At 41.0% G+C, this 22,342-nt stretch overlaps 2 protein-coding genes across 4 annotated transcripts; both read left to right on the top strand.

Moving 5' to 3' along the window:
- Positions 1–7,457: 7,457 nt before the first annotated feature.
- On the top strand, positions 7,458–13,038 carry LOC138620258 (transcription factor Sox-10-like). 2 transcript variants are annotated; one of them, XM_069697283.1, is made up of 4 exons: positions 7,458–7,573; positions 7,883–8,569; positions 8,932–9,044; positions 9,434–13,038. In XM_069697283.1, the coding sequence occupies exons 2-4, from the start codon at positions 8,127–8,129 to the stop codon at positions 10,219–10,221; spliced, it is 1,344 nt and encodes a 447-aa protein (XP_069553384.1). In that variant the 5' UTR covers positions 7,458–7,573; positions 7,883–8,126; the 3' UTR covers positions 10,222–13,038. The 2 variants fall into 2 exon arrangements, with proteins under 2 accessions (XP_069553384.1, XP_069553383.1); XM_069697282.1 differs by having other exon boundaries at positions 8,932–9,203; positions 9,434–13,037.
- Positions 13,039–13,876: 838 nt separating this feature from the next.
- rnaseh2a (ribonuclease H2, subunit A) lies at positions 13,877–20,790 on the top strand. 2 transcript variants are annotated; one of them, XM_069697280.1, is made up of 9 exons: positions 13,877–13,957; positions 14,165–14,300; positions 14,999–15,070; positions 15,264–15,390; positions 15,480–15,567; positions 16,577–16,714; positions 17,163–17,250; positions 17,386–17,509; positions 18,803–20,790. In XM_069697280.1, exons 2-9 carry the CDS (start codon positions 14,174–14,176, stop codon positions 18,966–18,968), a joined length of 930 nt encoding a protein of 309 aa, XP_069553381.1. In that variant the 5' UTR covers positions 13,877–13,957; positions 14,165–14,173; the 3' UTR covers positions 18,969–20,790. The 2 variants fall into 2 exon arrangements, with proteins under 2 accessions (XP_069553381.1, XP_069553382.1); XM_069697281.1 differs by lacking the exon at positions 13,877–13,957 and having other exon boundaries at positions 14,211–14,484.
- The last annotated feature ends 1,552 nt before the right edge of the window (positions 20,791–22,342 follow it).

Here is a 22,342-nt window from a genome sequence, read left to right as displayed (position 1 = left end):
TTCTGACCTCATTTATAGCAAGGTGGCAGTTTGCATCACTGTGTTGTGACAAGCCACAATCACAGTAACAGGTAACAGGTTGTTGGCATTGCAAATAAAGCAGGCATGAAAGCTCCACCCTTACTGTGTATCTGTAAGTTCTTATTAGCTTACCAACAACAAAATCACAAATTGATGTTTCCACTTTTGTACAGATTAAACAGATGGTATATAATGTTACTTAATTAGCTTTAGAGCCTCTGATAAGTAGTTTTTGTTGCCTTTGGACAGAGGTTGGTGAATTGTTTCTCCCTGTTTCCACTCTTTATTCTAAGCTAAGCTGATTGGCTGTTGGCTGCAGCCTTATTTTGAAGAGACAGAATGTAAGAGACGTATCCATCTTCTCATTTAATTCTAAGAAATTAACTTGTTTTCCAAAATATTAAATAATTGAGGGCAGCTTTATTACCTAATCTAGACACAGTGTCTGGAAGAGTGGCTAAGCTCTGTTTAGTGCATTTGAACCCCGACTCTGACTGTGATTGTTGTACACCTTCCACTTGTCCAGCTGTCTGTCTATCTGCTTATGAGTCCGTCTTTCTGCCCTTAACGTTACACAGTCTGTCTGTATGATCGGATTATTTGATCAATATAAGTCTCTCTGCTCTTTACAGCCTGTGACAGTCATTCACACCTGTGTCACACTTGCTCACATTCATTCGGGCTTTAAAAAAAAAAAAAAAAAAAAAGGAACAGATATGGAAATGAGAGACAAGAAGGATAAATAATAAATCGCCATATTTCTGACAAATATCCCATCCATCTTTCTGTCTTTCAGCCTTTAATGTCTCCCTCTCCACGGAAAACAACAGTGTCTTTCATGTCACTATCTTTTCCTCAGGCCCTCAGGCTCTCTCCCCCTTTCTCTTTCGTTCACACAGACTAATTAAATGTTCTGAGAAGAACTCATGATTGGAAAGTCTGAGCTCCTTTCTCTCTTTTTTTGACTTGTTCCTCCCTTTTTTTCCCCCTTGAAGTGCCCTAAATTTACGTTCGAGTTATTTTCCCTGACGGCATTTTAAAAGTTGTGTATTTTTCAAATGAAGACACAGATGTTTTTGTTTTCATAAAAAAATATTGCTTTATTTGTTGTTTTAGACCAATTAACATAAAACACAAATGATATTGTACATTTTGAATTGTGAGGGGAGCGTGCAGAAGTCGGGAGGTGAATTGTAAAATCATTGATTTGTTTTGGCACAACATTGACTGACTGTCTGCGCTTCATTTTTTTCTGTACCAGAAGCTTCAGAGCGCTTTAAGAGAGAAAGTAAAGGGTATGGATTAAATTTATAAAAACAAAGAAAATGAAGTGTACAACCCACAAAGATCAGGCAATAAAAACAAATTAGCTTCAGGATATAAAGAAAAAAGAAAAAAAGAAAAGCTGTCTGATTTGGCTTCACTTGTCTTTGGTTGTTGCAGATCTCACAAAAACAGCCCAAATATTCATAAGCGACAGTTTTAGATATTTCATGTCTCTACCAATCTAATTCAACACACATTATAAAATATTGATAACATATAGAACAGCACAGTTTCATATTCATAGTTATTCATAGTCATAGCGGGGAAGAATTTTAAGTGTGGATAACAGTCGACATAAATGCATGACTAAACAGCGTGCTGGTACGTATGACTGAGGGGCCAAACCGTCATAAAGTCTCAACATGAATGCCACCATTGTCCCTGTCACCATCATCCCCATCTTCATCATCATCACACTCTGGGTATCAACATCCTCCTGCATCTGAGTCAGACAGACACAAATACTGTATGTGGCAGTTTTTCCTCGTGCTTTGTCTCAAACTCTGGATTAATGTTTTCATCAGTGCTGCAAATAATTTCTAAATTTCTTTCTTTATCTGCCTGTTGTTCACTTTTCCTCCATCATTCCCAGTTGAGCTGAAGTTGTGGCAAAGAGATGCGGACACAGCAAACCACAGAACAATAGGCCATTCATGATGCCCTGCAATGCAATGATGATCCTGCTCTGCCCTCCACCCCTCCCCACCCTGCACCAGCCTCCACAGCTGCACAGGAATGTGGTCCAACAAGTTACCCCCTCCCCTGCCGCCGCCACCACCACCATCGCTACCACCTCACCAGTGCTGCCGCCATCGCAACCGAAGCCCCTCTTCCCCAAATAAAAAAGATGAAGAAGGCAAGAAACTATAGAGGGGGGGGGGACTGCAGACGGAGCACAAAGAGAGGATTCATGGTCGGTCACATACACTCCCAGAGAAAAAAGAGGGGCACCCATTTAAGTGTGGTGCAGCTGCACTAATTCACTGGGTGAAAATGGGCAAAGGAGTGACAGAGGTCAGATAGCAGAATCTTTTTTTTATTCACCCCCATGGATGGCGTGTCACTGCATCATCACTGCTTACAAAGAATGCATGATGGATAAATCAAGTGATAAACACCTGCACCCATTAATTTTACTGCTTTGTTTTGAGCACAGTTTCAAAATAAGTAAGGTTTCGAGCCACTCTGCATTTTTAACAACCTGTCTTAAGTCCCCCTGTTTTTCACCCATTTTTAAATCAACACAAAATGTGTTCAGATAAGATCAGTTGCAGAGTGTGATCCTCACTTATTACTGCATGTTCTTGATCCAGAAAACCTCAGAGATGGACGAAGCTGTCTCTCTTTTCGAGGATGGGCTGTGAAATCCCTGCACAGGTCTCAGATACCAGCTGACAGAAGAGTCACATGAGCTTCAGTTTTATTGACGGTTTAGCTAAAGAGCTGGAATTTCCCAAGCAAAGGCACTGGCCTCAACTGTTTTTTGCTCAGACCCTGAGAGGAACTGGCATTTATGAATTACATAGTGTTTTTCAACAAACCCAGAAAACGAAGAAGAAGACCAAAAGCATGAGAAAGGCCGTTGTATGCATTTTAAACCAACTGCTTCAACCTCACGAACATTTTATGTGGAAGCTGCTGGGCCAATCTCTAGCCAATTCTGACATAAAATTTCAGATCCTTCTGATGAGTTCATCATTCAGAACAAATGATGCCATTCATTTGGGTCCAAATGTGCCTATTGACATCAGAATGAATGCTTTTCCACCAATTATACATCAGTTTAATGCAGAATGTGACCCAGCATGTGAATATTTGACCGCTGTGCATGCTTCCCTTATCTGCATCTCTCTCTCTCTCACACTCTCTCTCACACTATCCGCATCTGTCTGTTTTTCCTCTCTCTTGCCTTTTCTCTCTATCCATCATCAGATTTCAGGAATTTCCCCCTGGGAGCTGTTCAAGTATTAAGGCCAATGCTAAAGTGTGTTCTCCCTTTTCCTACTTCCATTGTCCTTCCACCACCTGACCACCTAATTCCTTATTTAATAACATCCATAACAAAATGTTCCTCAGAATTAAATTGATTTGCCACAGGATAGCTCAGTTTCATCGCCTCCCATAACAAAGTGTGCACCTGAAGGCTGACTCCGACCCCCTGTGAGGATCAGGATCTTTGACCTCCCTGCTGATCATGAGACCTTCTCCTACCATCCGCTCCCCGCTCTCCCCCAGGAGCCGCAGGAAACGGGCTCTTGTGACACAGTGGTCTGTGCAGTCATGGAGAGGCCCATTACTGCAGTCACATGGCAGGTTAGCGCAGGGACTGATGCGACCATGTGAGCTCTATTTTCTAACAAATTATAGCTGCCCTGGGGGCTCATGATCGTTTTACACAGTGCACAGAAAATGTTCTGAAAAGTATGTGAGATTATTTCCTGATCTCGTTTGTGTTTTATCTTGAGTCAGCTCCGAGAAATAAACAAGTGACATTTGTGAGATTTTGGTGACAGGTGCAACAGCCAGGAGTAGATGACAAAGGGAGCTGTGAGCCTGAAATGAGACTTTTCATAGTTCTGAGACATTTCATAGTTCTGAGACATTAAAGATGTGACTTTAATATCTCAGCCCTACTTTTTAGGAACCTTTAGAGATTTAACTGATTTAAAAAAAAAAAGTTTCTTGAAAGCACAAAAGCTTATTCAGATATCAAATATGGGTGAAGCACCAGTTTAAATCTCATACTGAAGTAAAAGTTCAAACTCTTTAAAAGTCTGAGAAGGAGATGTTGAAGTTATCAGAGTTATAAAAAAAAAGAAAAAAGTTGTTAACTATCTTCATATAAATCAGTGATGGGGCTGCTATATTTTAGTAAAGGCTATTTTCCTGAAACTGAAACATTTTGACATCCCTTATTTTCTTAAAGTTTCTAATCAGTCTGAACAATTTCAAGTTTTATATACTTTCTCAAACAATCCAATATCTTAAAATGAATTAAGTCACATCCACAATAATAGATTCCACAAACAAGAATAAATGCTTAAAATAAAAAAGGAGTATTTGGTTGAAAACATTGTAATTATATATGCAATTGAAATGAAATAATTTTAAAGACAAGTAATTTAAATATTACAGACACAACACAACTCATCTGTACACAGATTTGGCACATTTTTCTGCAGCTGCGGAACAAAAGACCTGCAGGCGAACATTAGAGGAAGTGACATTAAAATCAAGAAACCACACAGCGTTTATCAAAATCAACATCTGGAAATTTTTTTATCCAACGATGAAAATGTAATGAGTTGGTTTTAGCAGGCCTACTGTGACATGCCAAATTCACGACCCGACACAGCACCAGACCGAAAAGTTCACCTCTTTCTTTGAGTTTCATTCGTTAAAACAAACAAACTTTCTTTTGGAAAATAAAACTTAATTTTCAAGCACGTCGATCGGACTTCATTAAATGTCGTGCAACTCGTTTTTGTTGTTGTTGTTATTTTAAAGGCCACGAGGCTTTCTTCTCTGTTTGATTAATTGATTTTTATGTAGAGTGACTTTACTGACCACATCAATAATATACATGTATATCTATAGGCTACTCGCTTTCATGGTATAATGAAAAACATATTATAGTTTTGATTATTTTTGGTTTGGTTTGGTTTTGTTAGAGCATGGCATTTGTTTTTCGGGCAAACAAAAAGTACTGAAAAGTTCGTTTTATCATTTTTTCTTAGCCCTCAAATATTTGACAATTTTGTTTAGGTTTATTTTTGCATAATTAATTATGGAAAAAGAATTTGGCTTCCAAAAAAAAACGTTTTATCGTATACATAAAAACAAGAAGCAGCTTGTCCTATTTAACCCTCAATAAATAGTAAAAATGATGCCGTAAAAATTTTACATATCGGTTTTTAAATCTTCATTTCCACAAACGTTTAATGTTTACCTTAAAGCAACAACAAAACCAGTTTGATATATAACGGCAACAAAGAAATAGCAAAAATACTCAGGCACAATAAAGGAAACGAAAAATAATAATTGATTAGCATCAACTCGATAACCCCAAAGTATTAATATTAATAAGCACAGCTGTATAGCCCTACGAAATTCGCCTGTATTATATATAAATTCGCTGAATTTATATATAATACAGGCTTCTTCTCCTTACAAAAATGTTGTTAAACTTGTACTTCAGATTAAATGTCTTATTGACAACATATGAAGGGAAATTATAAACGAGTCCATTTGCTGTTGGATTATTTTCGTGCACGTTCTGACGATATAAAAACCACCTTCCCCTGGCTGTTAGACACATTCCCCTGGGGGGTCATTCACATCCACATCCAGCAGCACTAACTAAACACTCTCCGTAAAACCGCAGCTTTCCTCCAGGCTTCAACTCCGCATAAAACTGCACAAAAAACGCGCACATTTTAGACACAACAATCCCCTTACTTCCTCCAACACAGACAGAAAAAAAAAAAAAAAAAAACTCACTTCACAAGCCTCGGAGGCCTCACAGGATCCCAGTGTTGCTGGTTGTGTCGGTGGGGTGCAGCATGTAGGTGTCCCCCCCACCACCACCACCTCCACCAACCCATCTCTCCCTCATCCCCAAACACAGGCCCCTACCATCAGCACCTCCGAGACCCAAATCCAGGTGTTGAAGAGTATTTAGAGGTAGAAAAGTGTCGGAGAAGCAGAAGAGATCCATGTGTCCCGTCTGCTGCAGAGTATTTTCTATGTGTGCCCGACTAGTGTCTTATGCTCGGACATAAGGGGAGAAAGACGCACACATCGCTCTCTGTTATCAATTTTTTTTCCATGTTTGCAGCACAAAACTGCTTTTTGTTCCCCCATTTTTTCATTTACGAGGGTTAATGGATAGAGGCTTGGGCGTTTGATCACATGGCTACAATTCACCTGAGATGGAGACAAAGAGAGCAAAGAAAGAAGAGAGAGAGAGCGAGAAAGCCGAGAGTCGGGCTCAACATGAGAGGCCAGGACACACAGGGGTCATTGTTGCATTCATTTTGTGTGTGTATGTGTGTGTGTCCGGGTGCGCATCAGATGCTGCTGAGGTCGATTATCTTCCTCCCCGTCAGGCCATGGTTTAACGGCACAAGTCATGGCCTACAAGCGTGTACAAATCGACCATTACGCACGGACAGAAAGAGCCAAGATCAACAGATTATTATTATTTATTTAAGAAATGGTGACTCAGATTTGTTTTAACATGTTATTATTTGTTTTTGTTTTTTTGTATTCACACCGGCCTCTTCATCCACAGAACAACCTAATGAGAGAGATTTAGATGTTTAAAAATGAATTTGGTGTGGACTCAGTGAAACACTCAATCTCTTTTAGATATGTTGTAATAAGAAACTTAAAGTTAAGAAGGTATTCAAAGTGAAATATTAACTTTCTGATAAGAAGTTTGTTTATCCTTTCAGTTTAATAATAATAATAATAATAATAATAATAAAGAAATAAAATCTTATAAATACTTGAAATGGTTTTTGTGAGATTATTTTAAAGCCCCAGATATACTGAAATATAATTGAATAGCATTAATTCTGTGACATCACTAAACCAAATGCTTTATTTTTCTTTCCTTGTTTTAAATGGCATCAGATTTGCTGGGCTGCTGTTTGTTTGATGGGTTTTTATAAGAGTCACATTTGTGAACTACATTTCCTGTATCTCACAGAATCTCGTTAAATCGGAGCTGAACTTTACAATTCATGGGAGATTTCTTTTCAGGAATGTAACCACACGTGGCAATAACTCTCCTCATGATTGTTTATTTGTTTGATATAACATGTCAACACGTCTCACAAAGCTGGCCTTCTCCTGCCTCTAAATGGGCGCACTGTAGAGTCATTTAAGCCACTCCGAGGTAAAATCTCACCTCTCCTCTGCTGGAAATGTTGCAGTGATGGACAGACGAACATTAACGGTCCCGGTCCCGTCCAATCAGAGAGAAGCGGGATAATTAGGGGACCAATCGGAGACCAGCGTGGTGCCTGTGAATGGGGCGGGACTATGTGTGTTGGAATGCTGCCTCTCTAGAAATGTTTTCCACTTTCAATCACTTTTTTTTCTCCCAGTCCTTCTCACAAGGCGCTCTTTAAGCTCCGGTGTTGCCACACAGAGCAGCCATTCATCGGCTCTACAGTCAGCCACACACACTCCCATGCTGAACCACTGGACATCTAAATTGGTAAGTTATGTAATTTTAAAAAAAAAATGTCTAACATAAGAGGGGACATTTCATATCAATATTTACGTGTTAGTTGTATTCTTATCATTCTTATTGAAATAGTTTCGGTCTTAATTTATGTATTTTTATCGGTGGGATATTGTTTTTCTGGATGCGGTTATTTCGTCCAAATAGAATTAGCCTATTATTGGCCAGAGATCTCCAAATCTGTTCACCAGTTTAGCTTGAGGTAAATTTGGCCAAGTTAAAATTATATTTAACTTAATTTGTGGGGTTCTGAATTGTTTCTGTTGTGTCTTTGATTTTTAGATATAGCTGCTATCGCTGATAAGGATTTCTAGCCGACGGTGGAAAGGATTTGGACACTTTTACGCAGCAGTATGGCTTTGCCTGAGGAAAGTCAACAATAACTGGGATCGTTGGACACTCCAGACTTCATTTAAAACCATTTGTTAAGCTTAATAGTTTGGACTTTGGACTCTCGCTAAAAACATTTTTGCATCAGAGGGTTGTCTTGTCATTAGGTGAAATTGTAAAAAAAAAAAAAAAAAAAATGTCCGGTGAGGAGCACAGCCTGTCCGAGTCGGAGCTGAGTCCCGGAGGGTCCGACGATGGTCACTCACTGTCACCGACTCGACCCGGAGCGCAGCCCGGCCAGGACTCACCTCTGACCGGGCCGCCGCAGCAGCTGACCGCGCTGTGTGTGGCGGACGGCAGCGGGGATGATGGAGGCAGACCCAATGCCAAATCAGAGGAAGAGGACGATCGCTTTCCGATCGGCATCAGGGAGGCGGTCAGTCAGGTGCTGGACGGATATGACTGGACACTCGTGCCTATGCCGGTGCGCGTAAACAACGGAAACAAAACTAAACCCCACGTCAAAAGGCCCATGAACGCCTTCATGGTGTGGGCGCAAGCGGCCAGGAGGAAGCTGGCCGACCAGTATCCCCACCTGCACAACGCGGAGCTCAGCAAGACCCTAGGAAAACTGTGGAGGTTTGTTTAAAACTTTGTCGCAGAAAAGAACAGTGTGGCCTACAGTGACACGTTTCCTGTGTTCATGCGTAAAGGATATGCCAGGACGTTGGTACTGAATTTAAATGTGAAAATTGACAAATTAATAGCTCAAATAGGTAATTGTTACCAAGGAAAACACCTAAACAAAAATAGTTTTTGGTGTGTTCTTTGGAAAATGTTCACACTTATTTAAACCAGACAGATGGCGAATTATCCCAGTGTTTATTCATTGCGCACGGCATTGATCAAATTATATTTCCACACATAGTCTCAGTAAATGATTTAAAAATTAACTCAGAAGGTCTACAAGACTAAATCAATCCTTGTTTTTTCTCCCCCAGGCTGCTAAACGAGAACGACAAGAGGCCATTCATCGAGGAGGCAGAGAGGCTGAGGAAGCAGCACAAGAAGGACTACCCGGAGTACAAGTACCAGCCCCGGAGACGCAAAAACGGTAAACTGGCGGCTGCTAGTGAGTCTGATAGTCAGGGGGAAGGGGAGGCCAGCCATTCCCAGTCACACTACAAGACCCTGCATCTGGAGCACAACGGTGGGGCTGGGTCTCCACTGGGTGATCTGCACCACCACCACCATCATCACCACCATCCTGCTGGTAGGTGGCTCACGGGTTCTGAGTCTGGACACATTATCAAAATTAGTACTTTCACGATTCAAGAGATATTTAGTCAAGAAAAATGGCAAGGTATAAAACGAAGAAATTTAAGCTACTATTCCTAAACATCAGTCAAAAGAAAGTCAGACAGGAGACAAAAAAACGAAACCTTGTTGTGCGTTCTGTCAGAGTTCACCTGACTATGTTGCTCCTTCCTCCTTCTTTTCTAGGTCAGGGTCACAGCCCACCCACGCCCCCCACCACCCCAAAGACTGAGCTCCAGTCTGGGAAACTGTCAGATGCCAAGAGGGAGGGGGGAGCAGGAGCGGCTGGAGGATCAGGGGGGTCCAGGGGAGCCCTTGGGGTGGGAGCTGAAGGGACATCCGGAGGTCCTTCGTCATCAAGCGCTAAACCCCACATCGACTTTGGCACCATGGACATCGGCGAGATCAGCCACGAGGTGATGGCCAACATTGAGCCGTTTGACGTGAACGAGTTTGACCAGTACCTCCCTCCAAACGGCCACCCTCAGAGTGGAACCGGGGCCCCTGCAGCTGGATCCTCAGCCTCGTCCTATGCCTATGCCCTGGCTGCTGCTAGCGGGCACTCCGCCTGGCTCTCCAAACAGCAGCAGCAGCCTCAAGCCTCTCCGTCTTCCTCCGACCCTTCCAAGGCTCAGATCAAGAGTGAGTCTGCGTCCGCTAGCCACTACGCCGAGGCCTCATCCTCTCCCTCCTCAGGCACCCATGTCACCTACACCCCCCTCAGCCTCCCTCACTATGGCTCTGCTTTTCCCTCGCTGGCCTCCAGGGCTCAGTTTGAGTACGGAGAGCACCAGGCCCCCGGGGCGTACTATGCCCACTCTAGCCAGGCCCCGGGGCTGTACTCAGCCTTTTCCTACATGGGCCCTACACAGAGGCCTCTGTACACTACCATAGGAGACCCCTCCAGCGTGGCCCCCTCTCACAGCCCCACACACTGGGAGCAGCCTGTTTACACCACACTCACAAGACCTTGAGGGAGCCCAGCTGAGCAGAGGGAAATATGGGAAGTTTGTGAGTGGGTCTGTGTGTCTGTGTGTGTGCAAATATGCAAGTGTGTGATTGTGTATATGTGTCTGCCCGTGCCATATTGACGTTATATTAGAGGTTTTTACTTTTTTAGCCAATATAATGTAAGATGCATCCACGGGGCTTCACACAGTTATAAAACAGCCACAGACTCACAGTATAAAGTGTGATTCAACAGCCAATCAAAAATATGAAAACCTTAACAAACGTGTGCCATCAAAAAGTCATGAGTGGGGATGTACAGCAAGTGTGTATACAAGAGGTAGATGAGTGAGAGAGACATTGGGAGTGGGCTAAATGTTGGATTGATGAGTGACTCTGATTTGACCCAGAATTGATGGGTTTAGACTGACGTAATCAGATGTTATTAACCAAACTAAAGGATGTTTTTGTGTTATTTTATATGAGTAGTAAGTTTATTGTCATTGTTGATATCCTAGGGTGTAACTTTATTGTGACTGGTTTGATATCACACGAACCCATCTGCACCACTGCTTTGGGAAAAAGCAAGTTTTGTTTTATTGAGATGTTTCCTGGGGTTGTTTTTTCATGGCCAGAAAAAGGATAGTTGCAACTTTTGTTTTATTCTCTGTAGATAGCACAGTCTGTACCGCTGTCCTTTCCTTTACACTGACTTCTCTGAACTAAACAATTAAGCATTTAAGGGGAAAAATAGGAAAACGAGAGGGAAAGAGAGCTTTTAAAAGATGCATTTCGACTTGTCGCTCAGTCTTGGAGACTTACCTCAACTCTATTTGTTTTGTGCCAATTGTAAAAGTGAAATACGACCATGGATATTTGATCAACTAAAGTGAATTTCAGAACAGTAAAACCTACACTAGAGTAGTCTTTTTTTTTTTTTTTTTTTGCTTTTGAAGTACCTCACAGTTTTCTGATTCACCTTTGATTCACCCAATAATTGAGTTAAAATCTATAAGTGCAAAGTCTCAACCAAATCTCTCGAGATAATTGGCCAGCTTTGGGTCCTACTTAAGGATTAGAATCACATGTACGCCCATTCTGCACCACATGTAGGCCAAAACCATGTATTTCTTTCTATGTTGCGCCCAGACAGCCCTCTTGCTCTTCATCAAATGTGAATAATGGTCATTACCACAGCTTCACCTTTATTACATGACACATACTTTATAATTTTATACTGACCCTTTTACCATGTAGTTATTATTTTTATGTAAGTAATAATGCATTGTGTGCCACACCTTTGCTTCTTCCATTTTGTATAATTCTGGATAGTTTTGTAAAGTGTTTGCTATACATTCACATGAGTATTTTGCTTCCTTACAAGAAAAGCAATGTTGGAATATTATTGTTGTCATCTATTAAATCAATTTATTTATAAAAAAAAAAAAAAGAAATCCTGTGTGAGACTCTTTTAATGCAGCAATAACGGTTCAGAAATAACACACGCAGCAGTTAGCAAGTGGAAGGGTGAAAAAAATAAATTAAAACCATGCTGCTGACGTGTGAACTGTAATAACAACACAATCAGAGCCCCACCAACCTAAGCTGTTTAGTGTGTTTGTGTGTGTGGTAGGCTAAAATTGACTACTAATTCCCCACATTTAATCGGCTGGGGACTGCGTGTTACTAAGAAAGACAAAGAGAGCCATTCAGTGAGCGAGAGGGACAGAAAGAGAGAGAAGGGGTGGGTGTAAAGAGCCAGAGGCAAGGCCAATTTCAGCTCAGTAACCAGTGTACACTTGGACTTTTGTACATGGCTTTCCTTTCACTCTGCACTCTCCTCTCCACCTGAGGCTCCCTCCCTGCCTCCACGTTCAGCTGCAGTTTAAACCCTTTCAAACCGCATCCCAAATCCCAATGTCAGGTTCATTACTGGCATTGTGTTTAAAGCGAGGCAAACAAAGATGATAAATGTAGTAAAATTAAAGGTGATAATATCCATAACGAGAGGAGAGAGCTGAAATTATTTTGGAGAGAAAAAGTAAGCAACCCAAACTGGGGGAAAATAATATATTTTCAAAGAAAGAACATGTGGCTTCTCAGGGAACTTGAACGAATCCAACTCTTCAGAGGATACACAAGCACTGATAAGATCATGTTGTGAACAAGTAAAAAAGAGATGATGTGAAGAGAGAGAAGAAACAAACAGCTGATTCAACCGTAGCCCCAGCTTTTAACCTGCATTGTGGCCTTTGTAAAAACTGAAAAACAACATTGAATTGCTCAAAAACTATGGAAGAATGGCAAGTGTATGTGTCATGGGGGAATTTAAATAGAATTTTAAAGTTTTCAAGAATTTCAGGTGGAAAAAATCAACAAAGATACAAAAACAGTTGAAAGACACAATGTGTATCACAGCAAAGTTAATTTCTAGTTTTCTTTTTTTTCATCCATTTTTCGGCCTGGATTACCAGCAGCCACAGTTGGTCCCCTTATTAATTGTGTATTACTATTCGTTGTATAATAATGTGATTACAAACAAATCAAAGCATAATGAATTAAATAACTCAAATGATACGAGTCTGAGTCAGGCATGTAGGAGTACTTTTCTTGTAAGACTTTACATAAATATTCCTAAATACATTTGTGTTAGACCAATCAAACATTGTCGTCTATGTTATGCCCTGAAGCCAGCAAACAGCTCAATCTGCCATTTATGTGACTTTTTAGATAAGTTTGGCCAAATCTAACACATTTTACTGACAGAATTTGAGTAGTTTTACTTGAGTAATATTTTGAATGCGGGGCTATTTTTACATTGTATTTCCAATGGGCGAATGAAAATAAATACACTCAAGTGCTGTAGTACCAATTCGAAGTAGGCTACTTGTTTTTTTTTTACTTCTTGGGTATTTTTATTTTATGCAATTTTATAATTCTACTCCACTACATTTGAAAGCAAATTTTTAAAATTTTATTTCACTATTTATTAGATAACGGTAGTTACTTTTCAGAATGCAATTCCCTTCCTGTTTATTGCAAAACAATTTTTTTTATCTCCAGATGATTTTGAGTTAAAACAAAAAAAAATTGTTAACTGAAGGATTGGATGTTCATGTGTAGTTGGAGAAAATCCTTTGATTCTGGAAGCTGCACTTGAAGACAAAAACAGGAGGTTTTTGTTTAGCTTGTTAATCTTTTAGGGTGGTTCTCATAGAACATAAATGATAGAAACAGATGATGATCTTATAGAAAATAGTGCATCATTGCAGTAAACCAGCAAACAGTACATAAAGTAGTTAAAATTAGCTCAACCTTGAATAACTACAGCACTAAAATACACATCAATGCAGCAGTAGCCTAACATTAATCCAAAAACATCATATATAATATTAAAACAATAACATGGAGCATACTGTTTTTTTTTTAAATACCTTCTCTAACTACATTTTACTGATATAGGCTACATTTTAACTCTGGTATGGTTTTGAATGGTGGATTTTTTTTTCCACAGTGTGGTATCATTACTTATACTTCGGCAAGAGCTCAGAATACTTCTGTCAGTGGATGCAGACGAGCTGTAAGTGTTCACATCAGACTCCAGCTCAGCAGGTGGCGGCGCTGCGCTGCATAATCCAGCGAAGAAGAAGAAGAAGAAGAAGAAGAAGAAGAACAGGAAGAAGTACATGACGTCACACAGGGGCGCCAAATCTACCGCAGACAGAAGCACGCTTAAGAAGAACCCAATTGCCGTCTAAACAGGTCACAATTAACTTTATTCAGATTTATCATGACGTATAATACTTTTCGGTTTTCTCGGAAACGCTTCAACTAATAATTAAAGCTCAAAACATCTTGTATATTCTTTTTCGGTTCGGGTTTTTCGGTTTTCAGGAGTTGTAGTGATAAAGACGAGAAGATGTGAACATGACGTCAAACATACATCAACGTGTGTCGTTGTCCTTTCAGCCAGCGGTCATGGAGCTCAACTCCTTTGAAGCCGACAACTCCGTCAGTTGCCGACTGGCGTCTCCGATCCCTGCTGTCTGCAGGACGGAGGACTGCTGCCTGGGCATCGACGAGGCAGGCAGGGGGCCTGTGCTGGGTGTGCAAGTTGGTTTTTATTCTGGATAAGAAGCTTTTTATAACCTGTCTTGACACAACATTTCTTCGTCTGGTTAAGATGTCTGAAAGTAGCTCTGAGCTTTATTCTTTGTTTTATCGATTATATCACTCACACTGCCGTTTAAATTGCTCTGCCTCGGTATCTGATACTTAAAAGATCACAGGTAATTTTCTCATATAAAATGTACATATGCTGTCATTAAAGAAGCAACCTGTCAGATTTTTTTATTTTTTATTTTTTTTAAACGATATATCACCTGTTGAACTGGGGCTTCAAGTGAAAATTAGGATTAATGTTATTTAGTTATCATAATGTGGTTGGTACTCGCTACCTTCTGTAATTCCTGGATTTGAAAGGAAATAGAAGCTAAACCAGGGCTTTGAGAGCATTTGTTTGCACAGAAGGTGATTTACCAATGATAGTTTGTAACTATAGGGCCGCTGATTCATCTATTCACCTATCAAATCTCTGCCGATTTTTATTTTGTTTTAATAACTAAGATGCTTAGGGAGATTGTGGTGGAGTAAAATTGAAAGTTTACGGAAATATAAAAAGTAAAGTACAGATATTTCTAAAGTGTTGCAACAAAGCCTTATTACTTTTACAGCACTGCTATTAAATGTGCCATGTGGTTATAAATATATATAAAAACAGTGTTCATGTTGTCTGTGATGCAGGGCCCATGGTGTATGGGATATGTTTCTGTCCAGTTTCCAAAAAGAAGGAGCTGAAAGACTTAAAAGTGGCAGGTAATACAGTCAGTCTACATCTCTGCAGTCTCTCAGCATGATGCTCACTGCTATGTTTCTGGAAAAAAAAAACTCCACATGAAATTTTCCAATTTAAAAATACCCTCTGCAAATAAATTATCATAATATGCCGTACACCCTCTTTCTGCAGTGGTAAATTAATTTCCTCACTAATTCGTCACTCCCTTGTAAGACTCGAAGACCCTCTCAGAGCCAGAGAGAGAGAATCTTTTCCAAAAACTGGATGAAGCCAAAAGTTCTGTAGGCTGGGCCGTGCAGATTCTCTCACCCAACACCATCTCTACCAGCATGTTGCAGAGGTAACTGGCACATACCGCGTCAAGCTTGTGGAGGTTTGTTACTTTAATTCACACACACACTCTAACTTAATCTCACATTCTGCTTCAAGGACAAAATACAACCTGAATGCCCTCTCACATGATACAGCGATTGGTCTGATACAGTATGCCTTGGACAGTGGAGTACAGCTGAAAGAGGTAAGTAAACAAGTCCTTCACATGAATATCCATCCATTTTCTTCCGCTTATCCGGGATCGGGTCGCGGTGGCAGCAGGCCAAGCAAGTTGGCCCAGACTTCCCTCTCCCCCGCAACATTTTCCAGCTCTTCCCGGGGGATTCCGAGGCGTTCCCAGGCCAGCTGGGAGATATAATCCCTCCAGTGTGTTCTGGAGCTTCCCAGGGGTCTCCTGCCAGTTCGGGCGTGCCCGGAAAACCTCCAGTGGGAGGCGCCTAGGAGGATCCTGATCAGATGCCCGAACCACCTCAGCTGACTCCTTTCGATGCAAAGGAGTAGCGCCTCTACTCCGAGTTCCCTCCTGATGTCCGAGCTCCTTACCCGATCTCGAAGGCTGAGCCGGCCACCCTACGGAGGAAACTCATTTCAGCCGCATGTAGCCGCGATCTCCTTCTTTCAGTCACGACCCAGAGCTCGTGACCATAGGTGAGGGTCGGAACGTAGATCGACCGGTAAATGGAACGCTTCGCCTTTCGGCTCAACTCCCTTTTCACCAACACGGTCCGGTGCAGCGCCTGTTTTGCTGCTGCGGCCGCACCGATCCGCCTGTCAATCTCCTCTCAGGACGGATCTCATCCACCCCCTTGCCCACCGAGGAGCTTTTAGACTACCTTGGAGAACTTCGCCAGGGATGTGAGTGTGCCCCCCCTCTCAAGTCTTTAGACCCTGTCTCCTCTCCAGGGGGCATGCTGGTTTGGTTTTAGGAGTTCCTCAGTGCTCTTTCCACCGCCCGACGATATCCCCCGTCCGAGTCAGCAGTTTTTTTTTTTTTCCTGTCAGATCTCGTATTTATGTTCTCAATAAACATTTGAATCTCTAGTTCACATCGGAGTCAATGTTTTTCATTCAAGCCTTCAGCTTTGCAATGACCCATTCTTCTTCTGTTCTCACTTGTCCCTCATCCTCCTTTTGTCTCTGCTCTGTATGTCCTGCCTTGGTCTCCCTTCTTCCCCCTCCGGTGTTATCTGCAGGTTTTTGTGGACACAGTCGGTCCAGCAGAGAAGTATGAGAGGAAACTCTCCCAGCTGTTCCCGGGTATTGAGGTGTCTGTGAGGCCAAAAGCTGACTCCCTCTTCCCCATCGTCAGCGCAGCCAGTATCTGTGCAAAGGTCAGTGAACTGGATCACAGTCTTTTTCTCGTTCCTTTAACGTTTCTCATTATTAGGTTGTTGTCCCCATACTTCCTCCAGAAGGCCGTTAGGTTACCTTAAACCTCGATTGAACTTTATGAGGGATGGTGAATAGTCTGTGTTTGTCGTTGCTTTCTGGTAATGCAAGAGCATGTGAACACAATATGCAATATTATTTTCTTTTCTTATAAAGACAGTGAAGTAGTTTTAGGTACGTTTTTTGTCTATTTTTCAACAGAAGTTGGGATCTGAATCTGGTTTTCTGTGGTGTAACTTGTGTGATGTCATGACTGCCTGCCTCTGTGGATTTCCTTTTTACTTCCGTGGCATCTCTTCAGGATTATCGAGTTCTGCTGAAAACCCAATTTTTTTAACATTTTAACTCTTAAACAAAAAGTTCTCTGACATGCTATCTGCTGTTTTTCAGGTTGCCAGGGATCGAATTGTGAAAGGCTGGAACTTTGCGGAGGACCTGGGAGAGGTGGACACCGATTACGGCTCAGGATACCCAAATGGTAACAAACAATCCACGTGTTATAATGACAATGACATCTTTGAATATACTGAAGCATCTAAATGATTAAAACAGCTAAATTGGTTAAACAACTATCAATACATGTAGAAACTCTGAATCTTTCCTGTGTTTTCAGACCCCAAGACTAAAGCGTGGCTGCTGAACTGCCTCGACCCTGTGTTTGGGTACCCTCAATTTGTTCGATTCAGCTGGAGCACAGCACAAACCCTGATGGACAGCAAGGCAGTGACTGTCCACTGGTAAAGAGCCTTCAGAGTTGATTTATAAATCCTGTGATGTATAAAAGCAGAGCTTGATTTATGGATTAAACCACTTTAATGGTTGGCTTTTCAGAATCTATAAAAAACAAAAAAACAAGTGTAGTTTAAATAACACGCCTGAGTAATAATGATTTTAACTCATTTCCTACAAGACTGTAGGATTTTTCCCTTCATGCTGCAGCAGCATGTTTGGTATCAAGTGTAGCCCTTTAGGACGATTTCCATGTTTTACCATTTAACCATTCAGAATGAATAATTTTTCTAAATAGTTTACTAAAAGTAAAATTGTGTTGCCTCACAGATACTGAATCTGTTTTCAAATTGTTCTGAAAGTATGTGGCCTTTGTATAAGGGCCATCGTTTCAATATGTCAGAGTGAATCATTTTGTAAGATTGTTTTTTGTCTGTTACGCAATAAGAAATATAATTTATATAAAATAACTATTTGACAGTAATAGTGACATATTGTCTTTTCAGTGCATTGTGTGCAGAGAGCCGTTAGTATCATGGAGATTAAACAAACTCATCACCTGTCCAGAGGCAGAAAAGTTTTATCTCCAAATGTTTAAAATTGAGACGCCGCCTCGCACTGCTATGACTAAAATGGGTGAAATCTTGTTGTGCTTAATTTTTGTTGCATCAAATTGGTTCAATAGCATCAGTGTCTACTGATTTGTTATAGGGCTGTTATTCACTATTTTTGGAGGTTTTTCAGACCACACTGCCTGCTGCTGTGAACAGGAAGACTCATTGTATTTCAAAGTCCTTCTAAGTGTCCGTCCTCTGTAGATCACAAAGTTGTTCATTTTGGTTTTACAGCTAGTTATTAGGCTACTAATTGAACTTGGGTATATATATTTTTCCAGACAATTATTTAAAAAAAACAAACCCACATAAGTTGTTAAAGATGAATGACTTTTAAATCTAGTGTTACATTTTTTCCCCAGCACTTTCTGCCCTTGGTAATTTGCTCTCAGATCATTTCCATCTGTGCTGCACAAGGTACTTGGCTGATAAGAATTTTCTCAACGCATTAAAAATTATTTCCAGCTCTCGAGAGTTGACAGAAGAAAAAAAAAGTTACCAGTTTGCATCTAAAAAAGGCTTTGTTGTGTTTCTTTTATGAGAGTTCTTACATTTGTTGGTGTGTAAAAAACACATTTCCTTTGATTTCCAAGTCACATCAATCATCTGTGAAAATTGTTTGACCTGAGGAGATGAGTGCTAACGACAGAGTACAATCAGGTCTTCTTTTGTTGAATCTGTCCTCAGGGATGATGATGATGAAGAGTGTGGGGAGAAGGCAGCGCAGCGGCAGAACAACAGGTCCATGCTGTCCTACTTCAGTGCATCAGCTGGAGGTAACGACCAAAACCCGACCCACCAGACACACCGCTTCTTCAGTGAGCGCAGGCTGAGGAGCCTCGACACACTCTGACTCTGTTAGAGGACATGCACATCCACACTGGAGACCGTGAGCTCGTTGTGGGATTTTCATGTACAGCCAAATGGTCTTGTTTCTGGCACAGGTGTGGACGGACTTCACTGAAACATCACAGACATGATTTTGTATCACCGATGCAAACTTGAATCATAATCTGTCGTATTTGTCCAGTGTGTATCTGGGGTTTTTTTTACGCATAAAAATAATCTTTAAAACTCGTGTTTTGCTTTCCCATGAGCCCTCGTTTTAAAATCTATGCAATGCCAAAGAAGATAAAAAAAAAAAAGCCTTTTTGGATAGTGCTGTGATATTTAATGCCAACACTGCCCTCTAATGGCAATATATCAAAGTTCACCAGGGATTTGAGAAGCTGCATTGGTCTCGCATAAACCATTACATTGCCACACAGGATTTACCCCATGCTGAAAAGTACTTGTGTCTTACTTTTTTTTTGCACTGAATCCAAATCTATCAGTTTTTTTTTGGTTGTGTACTCTCACATTGATACGTGATACCAAGGAAAGTGGAGCCCCTCCATGTACGCAGACCATTGGTAGACTAAGGAGGGATGTTTCTGAGACTAAACATTGGTAAAAATCATACACTTATACAATTTAGATGTGAGTTTGTGCATATTTTAATTGAACAACAGCCTAATTTATGAAAAAGTAACACACACTTTATCACTTGAAAACCAGGCAAGATAGAAAATGATGAAAAAATGATTCAAATTTAGTAAAAGTAATAAAGGTCAACCTAGTTCAGTTATGTTTTAAACAAAGTCATATTTAGGTTTTTCTCTTATATTATCTTTAGTTTTTCATCTTACATGCCGAGACGACAGGCATGAGGTAAAAGGAGGATGACGCTTGATGGTACTACTGCATATTATTGTTCCCTTCTTTAAATACCACACTGTAATCTGTATAGATCCAACAAAACACCTTTAGCCTGCATGGATGCATTTTGAGATTATTTCCGACTGCTTGTCTTCCAGAAATCACAGAAACTCTTCTGTTGTTGATCTGTCTCACATCTCCTGAAGGCTTCGTTCTCTTCTGACTCTCCAGTCAAACACCGAGCACACTTGACACGAGACATAACACACATGACTTTTGCTACAGGAACACAAAAAAAGGCAGCTGGCTGAGTTCCACCTGCCGTCATATCACAAAAATATACTCTTGCTTGACTTGCCCAGCTTAACAAATGTTAGCTGAAAACAGAACATCCATCGCTGCTAGTCCCTGTTGGGTTTGTTTCTGGACTCCTGAATCCTCTTGCCACAGTTCATGGCTAAAGTGGAGATGGCAAACGAGGACAGGATGATGATGGCGTTCCCTACAAAGTGAGACGAGGCTCCTCTGGGGGCCGCTCGCGTGAGTTTCCGGGGGAAAGTCTCTCTGTCGCAGGTTGCGGTGGCGGTCAGTGTCTCGGCCACAGACGTCATGGTCGCGGATGGATGGTACTCGAATCTGAAGGCGAGCTGCTATCTGGATTAGTTGTTTCCTCGGCTGGAGATGTCTGGATATCTCTGTCCTGACCAACACGCTGCAGGTCGTGATTGGCTCTGTCGTGTCTGGTTCCTTTCTTGATCCCTTCTTGTACATCCATTTATAACCTCCCCATGGAACAAAAGGATTTGTCTCTTCCTCTTGTTTGCATTGCGGCTCTGGAAAGTCTCTTGTCAAGAAGACTGAAAAGTTTCCTTTGTTATCTGTCTTATTTGCAAGTGATTCTTTCTGCATCTAATTGACGACTCCCCTGTGTCCTTGTGACCTACACCCAACTCTGTATTACCATTCGAAAGCAGATACAAAGGGAATGGGAGTGACTGTCAACTGGTAGGTAGGTAGGTATATATACTTTATTAATCCCCGAGGGGAAATTTTTTCGCCACAGCAGCATACATATAGAAGCAATAATAGAAACAATAGAATAAAATAATAATAGAATAGAATAATATAATAGAAAAGCAATAAAATAAAATAGCAGTAAAAAATATAAACATAAAATATAAAATGCACAGTATATACAGTATATATACAGTACATTATATATCTATATATATTATATACAACAAACCAATAAACACAGTCAACATATATATATGTATATATATACATACAGTACAGTATATATCTATATATATAATATACATACAATATACAAGCAACCAAGAAACACGGTCAACAGTGTTATTGTACTGTGATGGATTTTGCCAGAGGTGAGTTATTGTAAAGTCTTATGGCAGTGGGCAGGAATGATCTCCTGTATCTGTCCTTGTGACAGCGGAGCTGGAGGAATCTTTTAGAGAAAATGCTCCACTGTCCCTGCAGCAGGTGGTTGAGAGGGTGGACAGGATTATCCAAGATGGACAATAGTTTGTTCAGCGTCCTCCTCTCCACCACCTTTTCCAGACTATCTAGTTTGTTGACTGTTTGTCAACTGTATAAAAGCTGCCCTGAGGAAAGCCCTGAAAAAGAGGACTGCGGGGGAAACCAGGCTGGGTAGAGCCCGGCTGGGGTGAGGACTGTTGGGGAGGACTGCTGGAGAGCCATGCTAGAGAACTGCTGGAGGGAGCCCTGCTGTAGAGAACTGCTGGGGGGAGCAATGCTGGATACCTCTCTTTGAGGGTGCATGTAGTTGCTCCTTCTTGCGAGAATAAATGTCCGATGTGTTTGATTTTGAACCAAGCCTCTTGAGTAATTTTTCCAACACCTGACTGTGTGGGATTAAAAATAGCCCATGCCTGCAGACGACTAAAGTGGTGATGTGTCTCATCTTAAGACTGTCTAATGTAATTCTATCAGAGCACCCTGCCATGGTTCCATAGTGAATGAATGGAGTGGTTTATGGGGCAGAGGCTTCCAGACTTTGATCTATGAACACATAATTAAGAAAGGTCACTGTACAAGCAATTGTTGACACGTAGTCAGTCATTGAAGATTCATTTCTACTTGCCGTCCTAGTTTTTAGGCAAACAACGCTGCACATTTTTCTTTTGATATTCACCTTAAATCTGTTATTTGCACTATGTGCCTTCTGCATGTTTGTTAATATCACAAAAAATGAATAGAAAAAAATAAAATGATATAAAATATCTCTTAGTTAACCAAAAGCAATAGCCCAGTGTCTGCAGACGACATTCATTGAGGTACACATGGGGTTAAGCAGTTAAGAACCTGCTGATATTTGGCAGCTAGTTGGTTTTTCCATTAATTACAGACTGTAGGTGATCTAACGAGATCTAGCAGAATGAGTCACTGCAGACGCTCAGCGAGGACGACTGGAACATGTACTGTTTGTTCCCTTTGTCAAAATAGGAGAGCAGAGCCATAGAGAGACAAAAAAAAAAGATCAGTCAA

Source organism: Brachyistius frenatus, unplaced genomic scaffold, assembly GCF_029030835.1.
Source record: "Brachyistius frenatus isolate BFR_SWC_R1_liver_20210118 unplaced genomic scaffold, ASM2903083v1 Contig_23, whole genome shotgun sequence".
In the NCBI taxonomy this organism is placed as follows: domain Eukaryota; kingdom Metazoa; phylum Chordata; class Actinopteri; family Embiotocidae; genus Brachyistius; species Brachyistius frenatus.
This window is presented reverse-complemented; position numbering and strand designations above follow the sequence as displayed.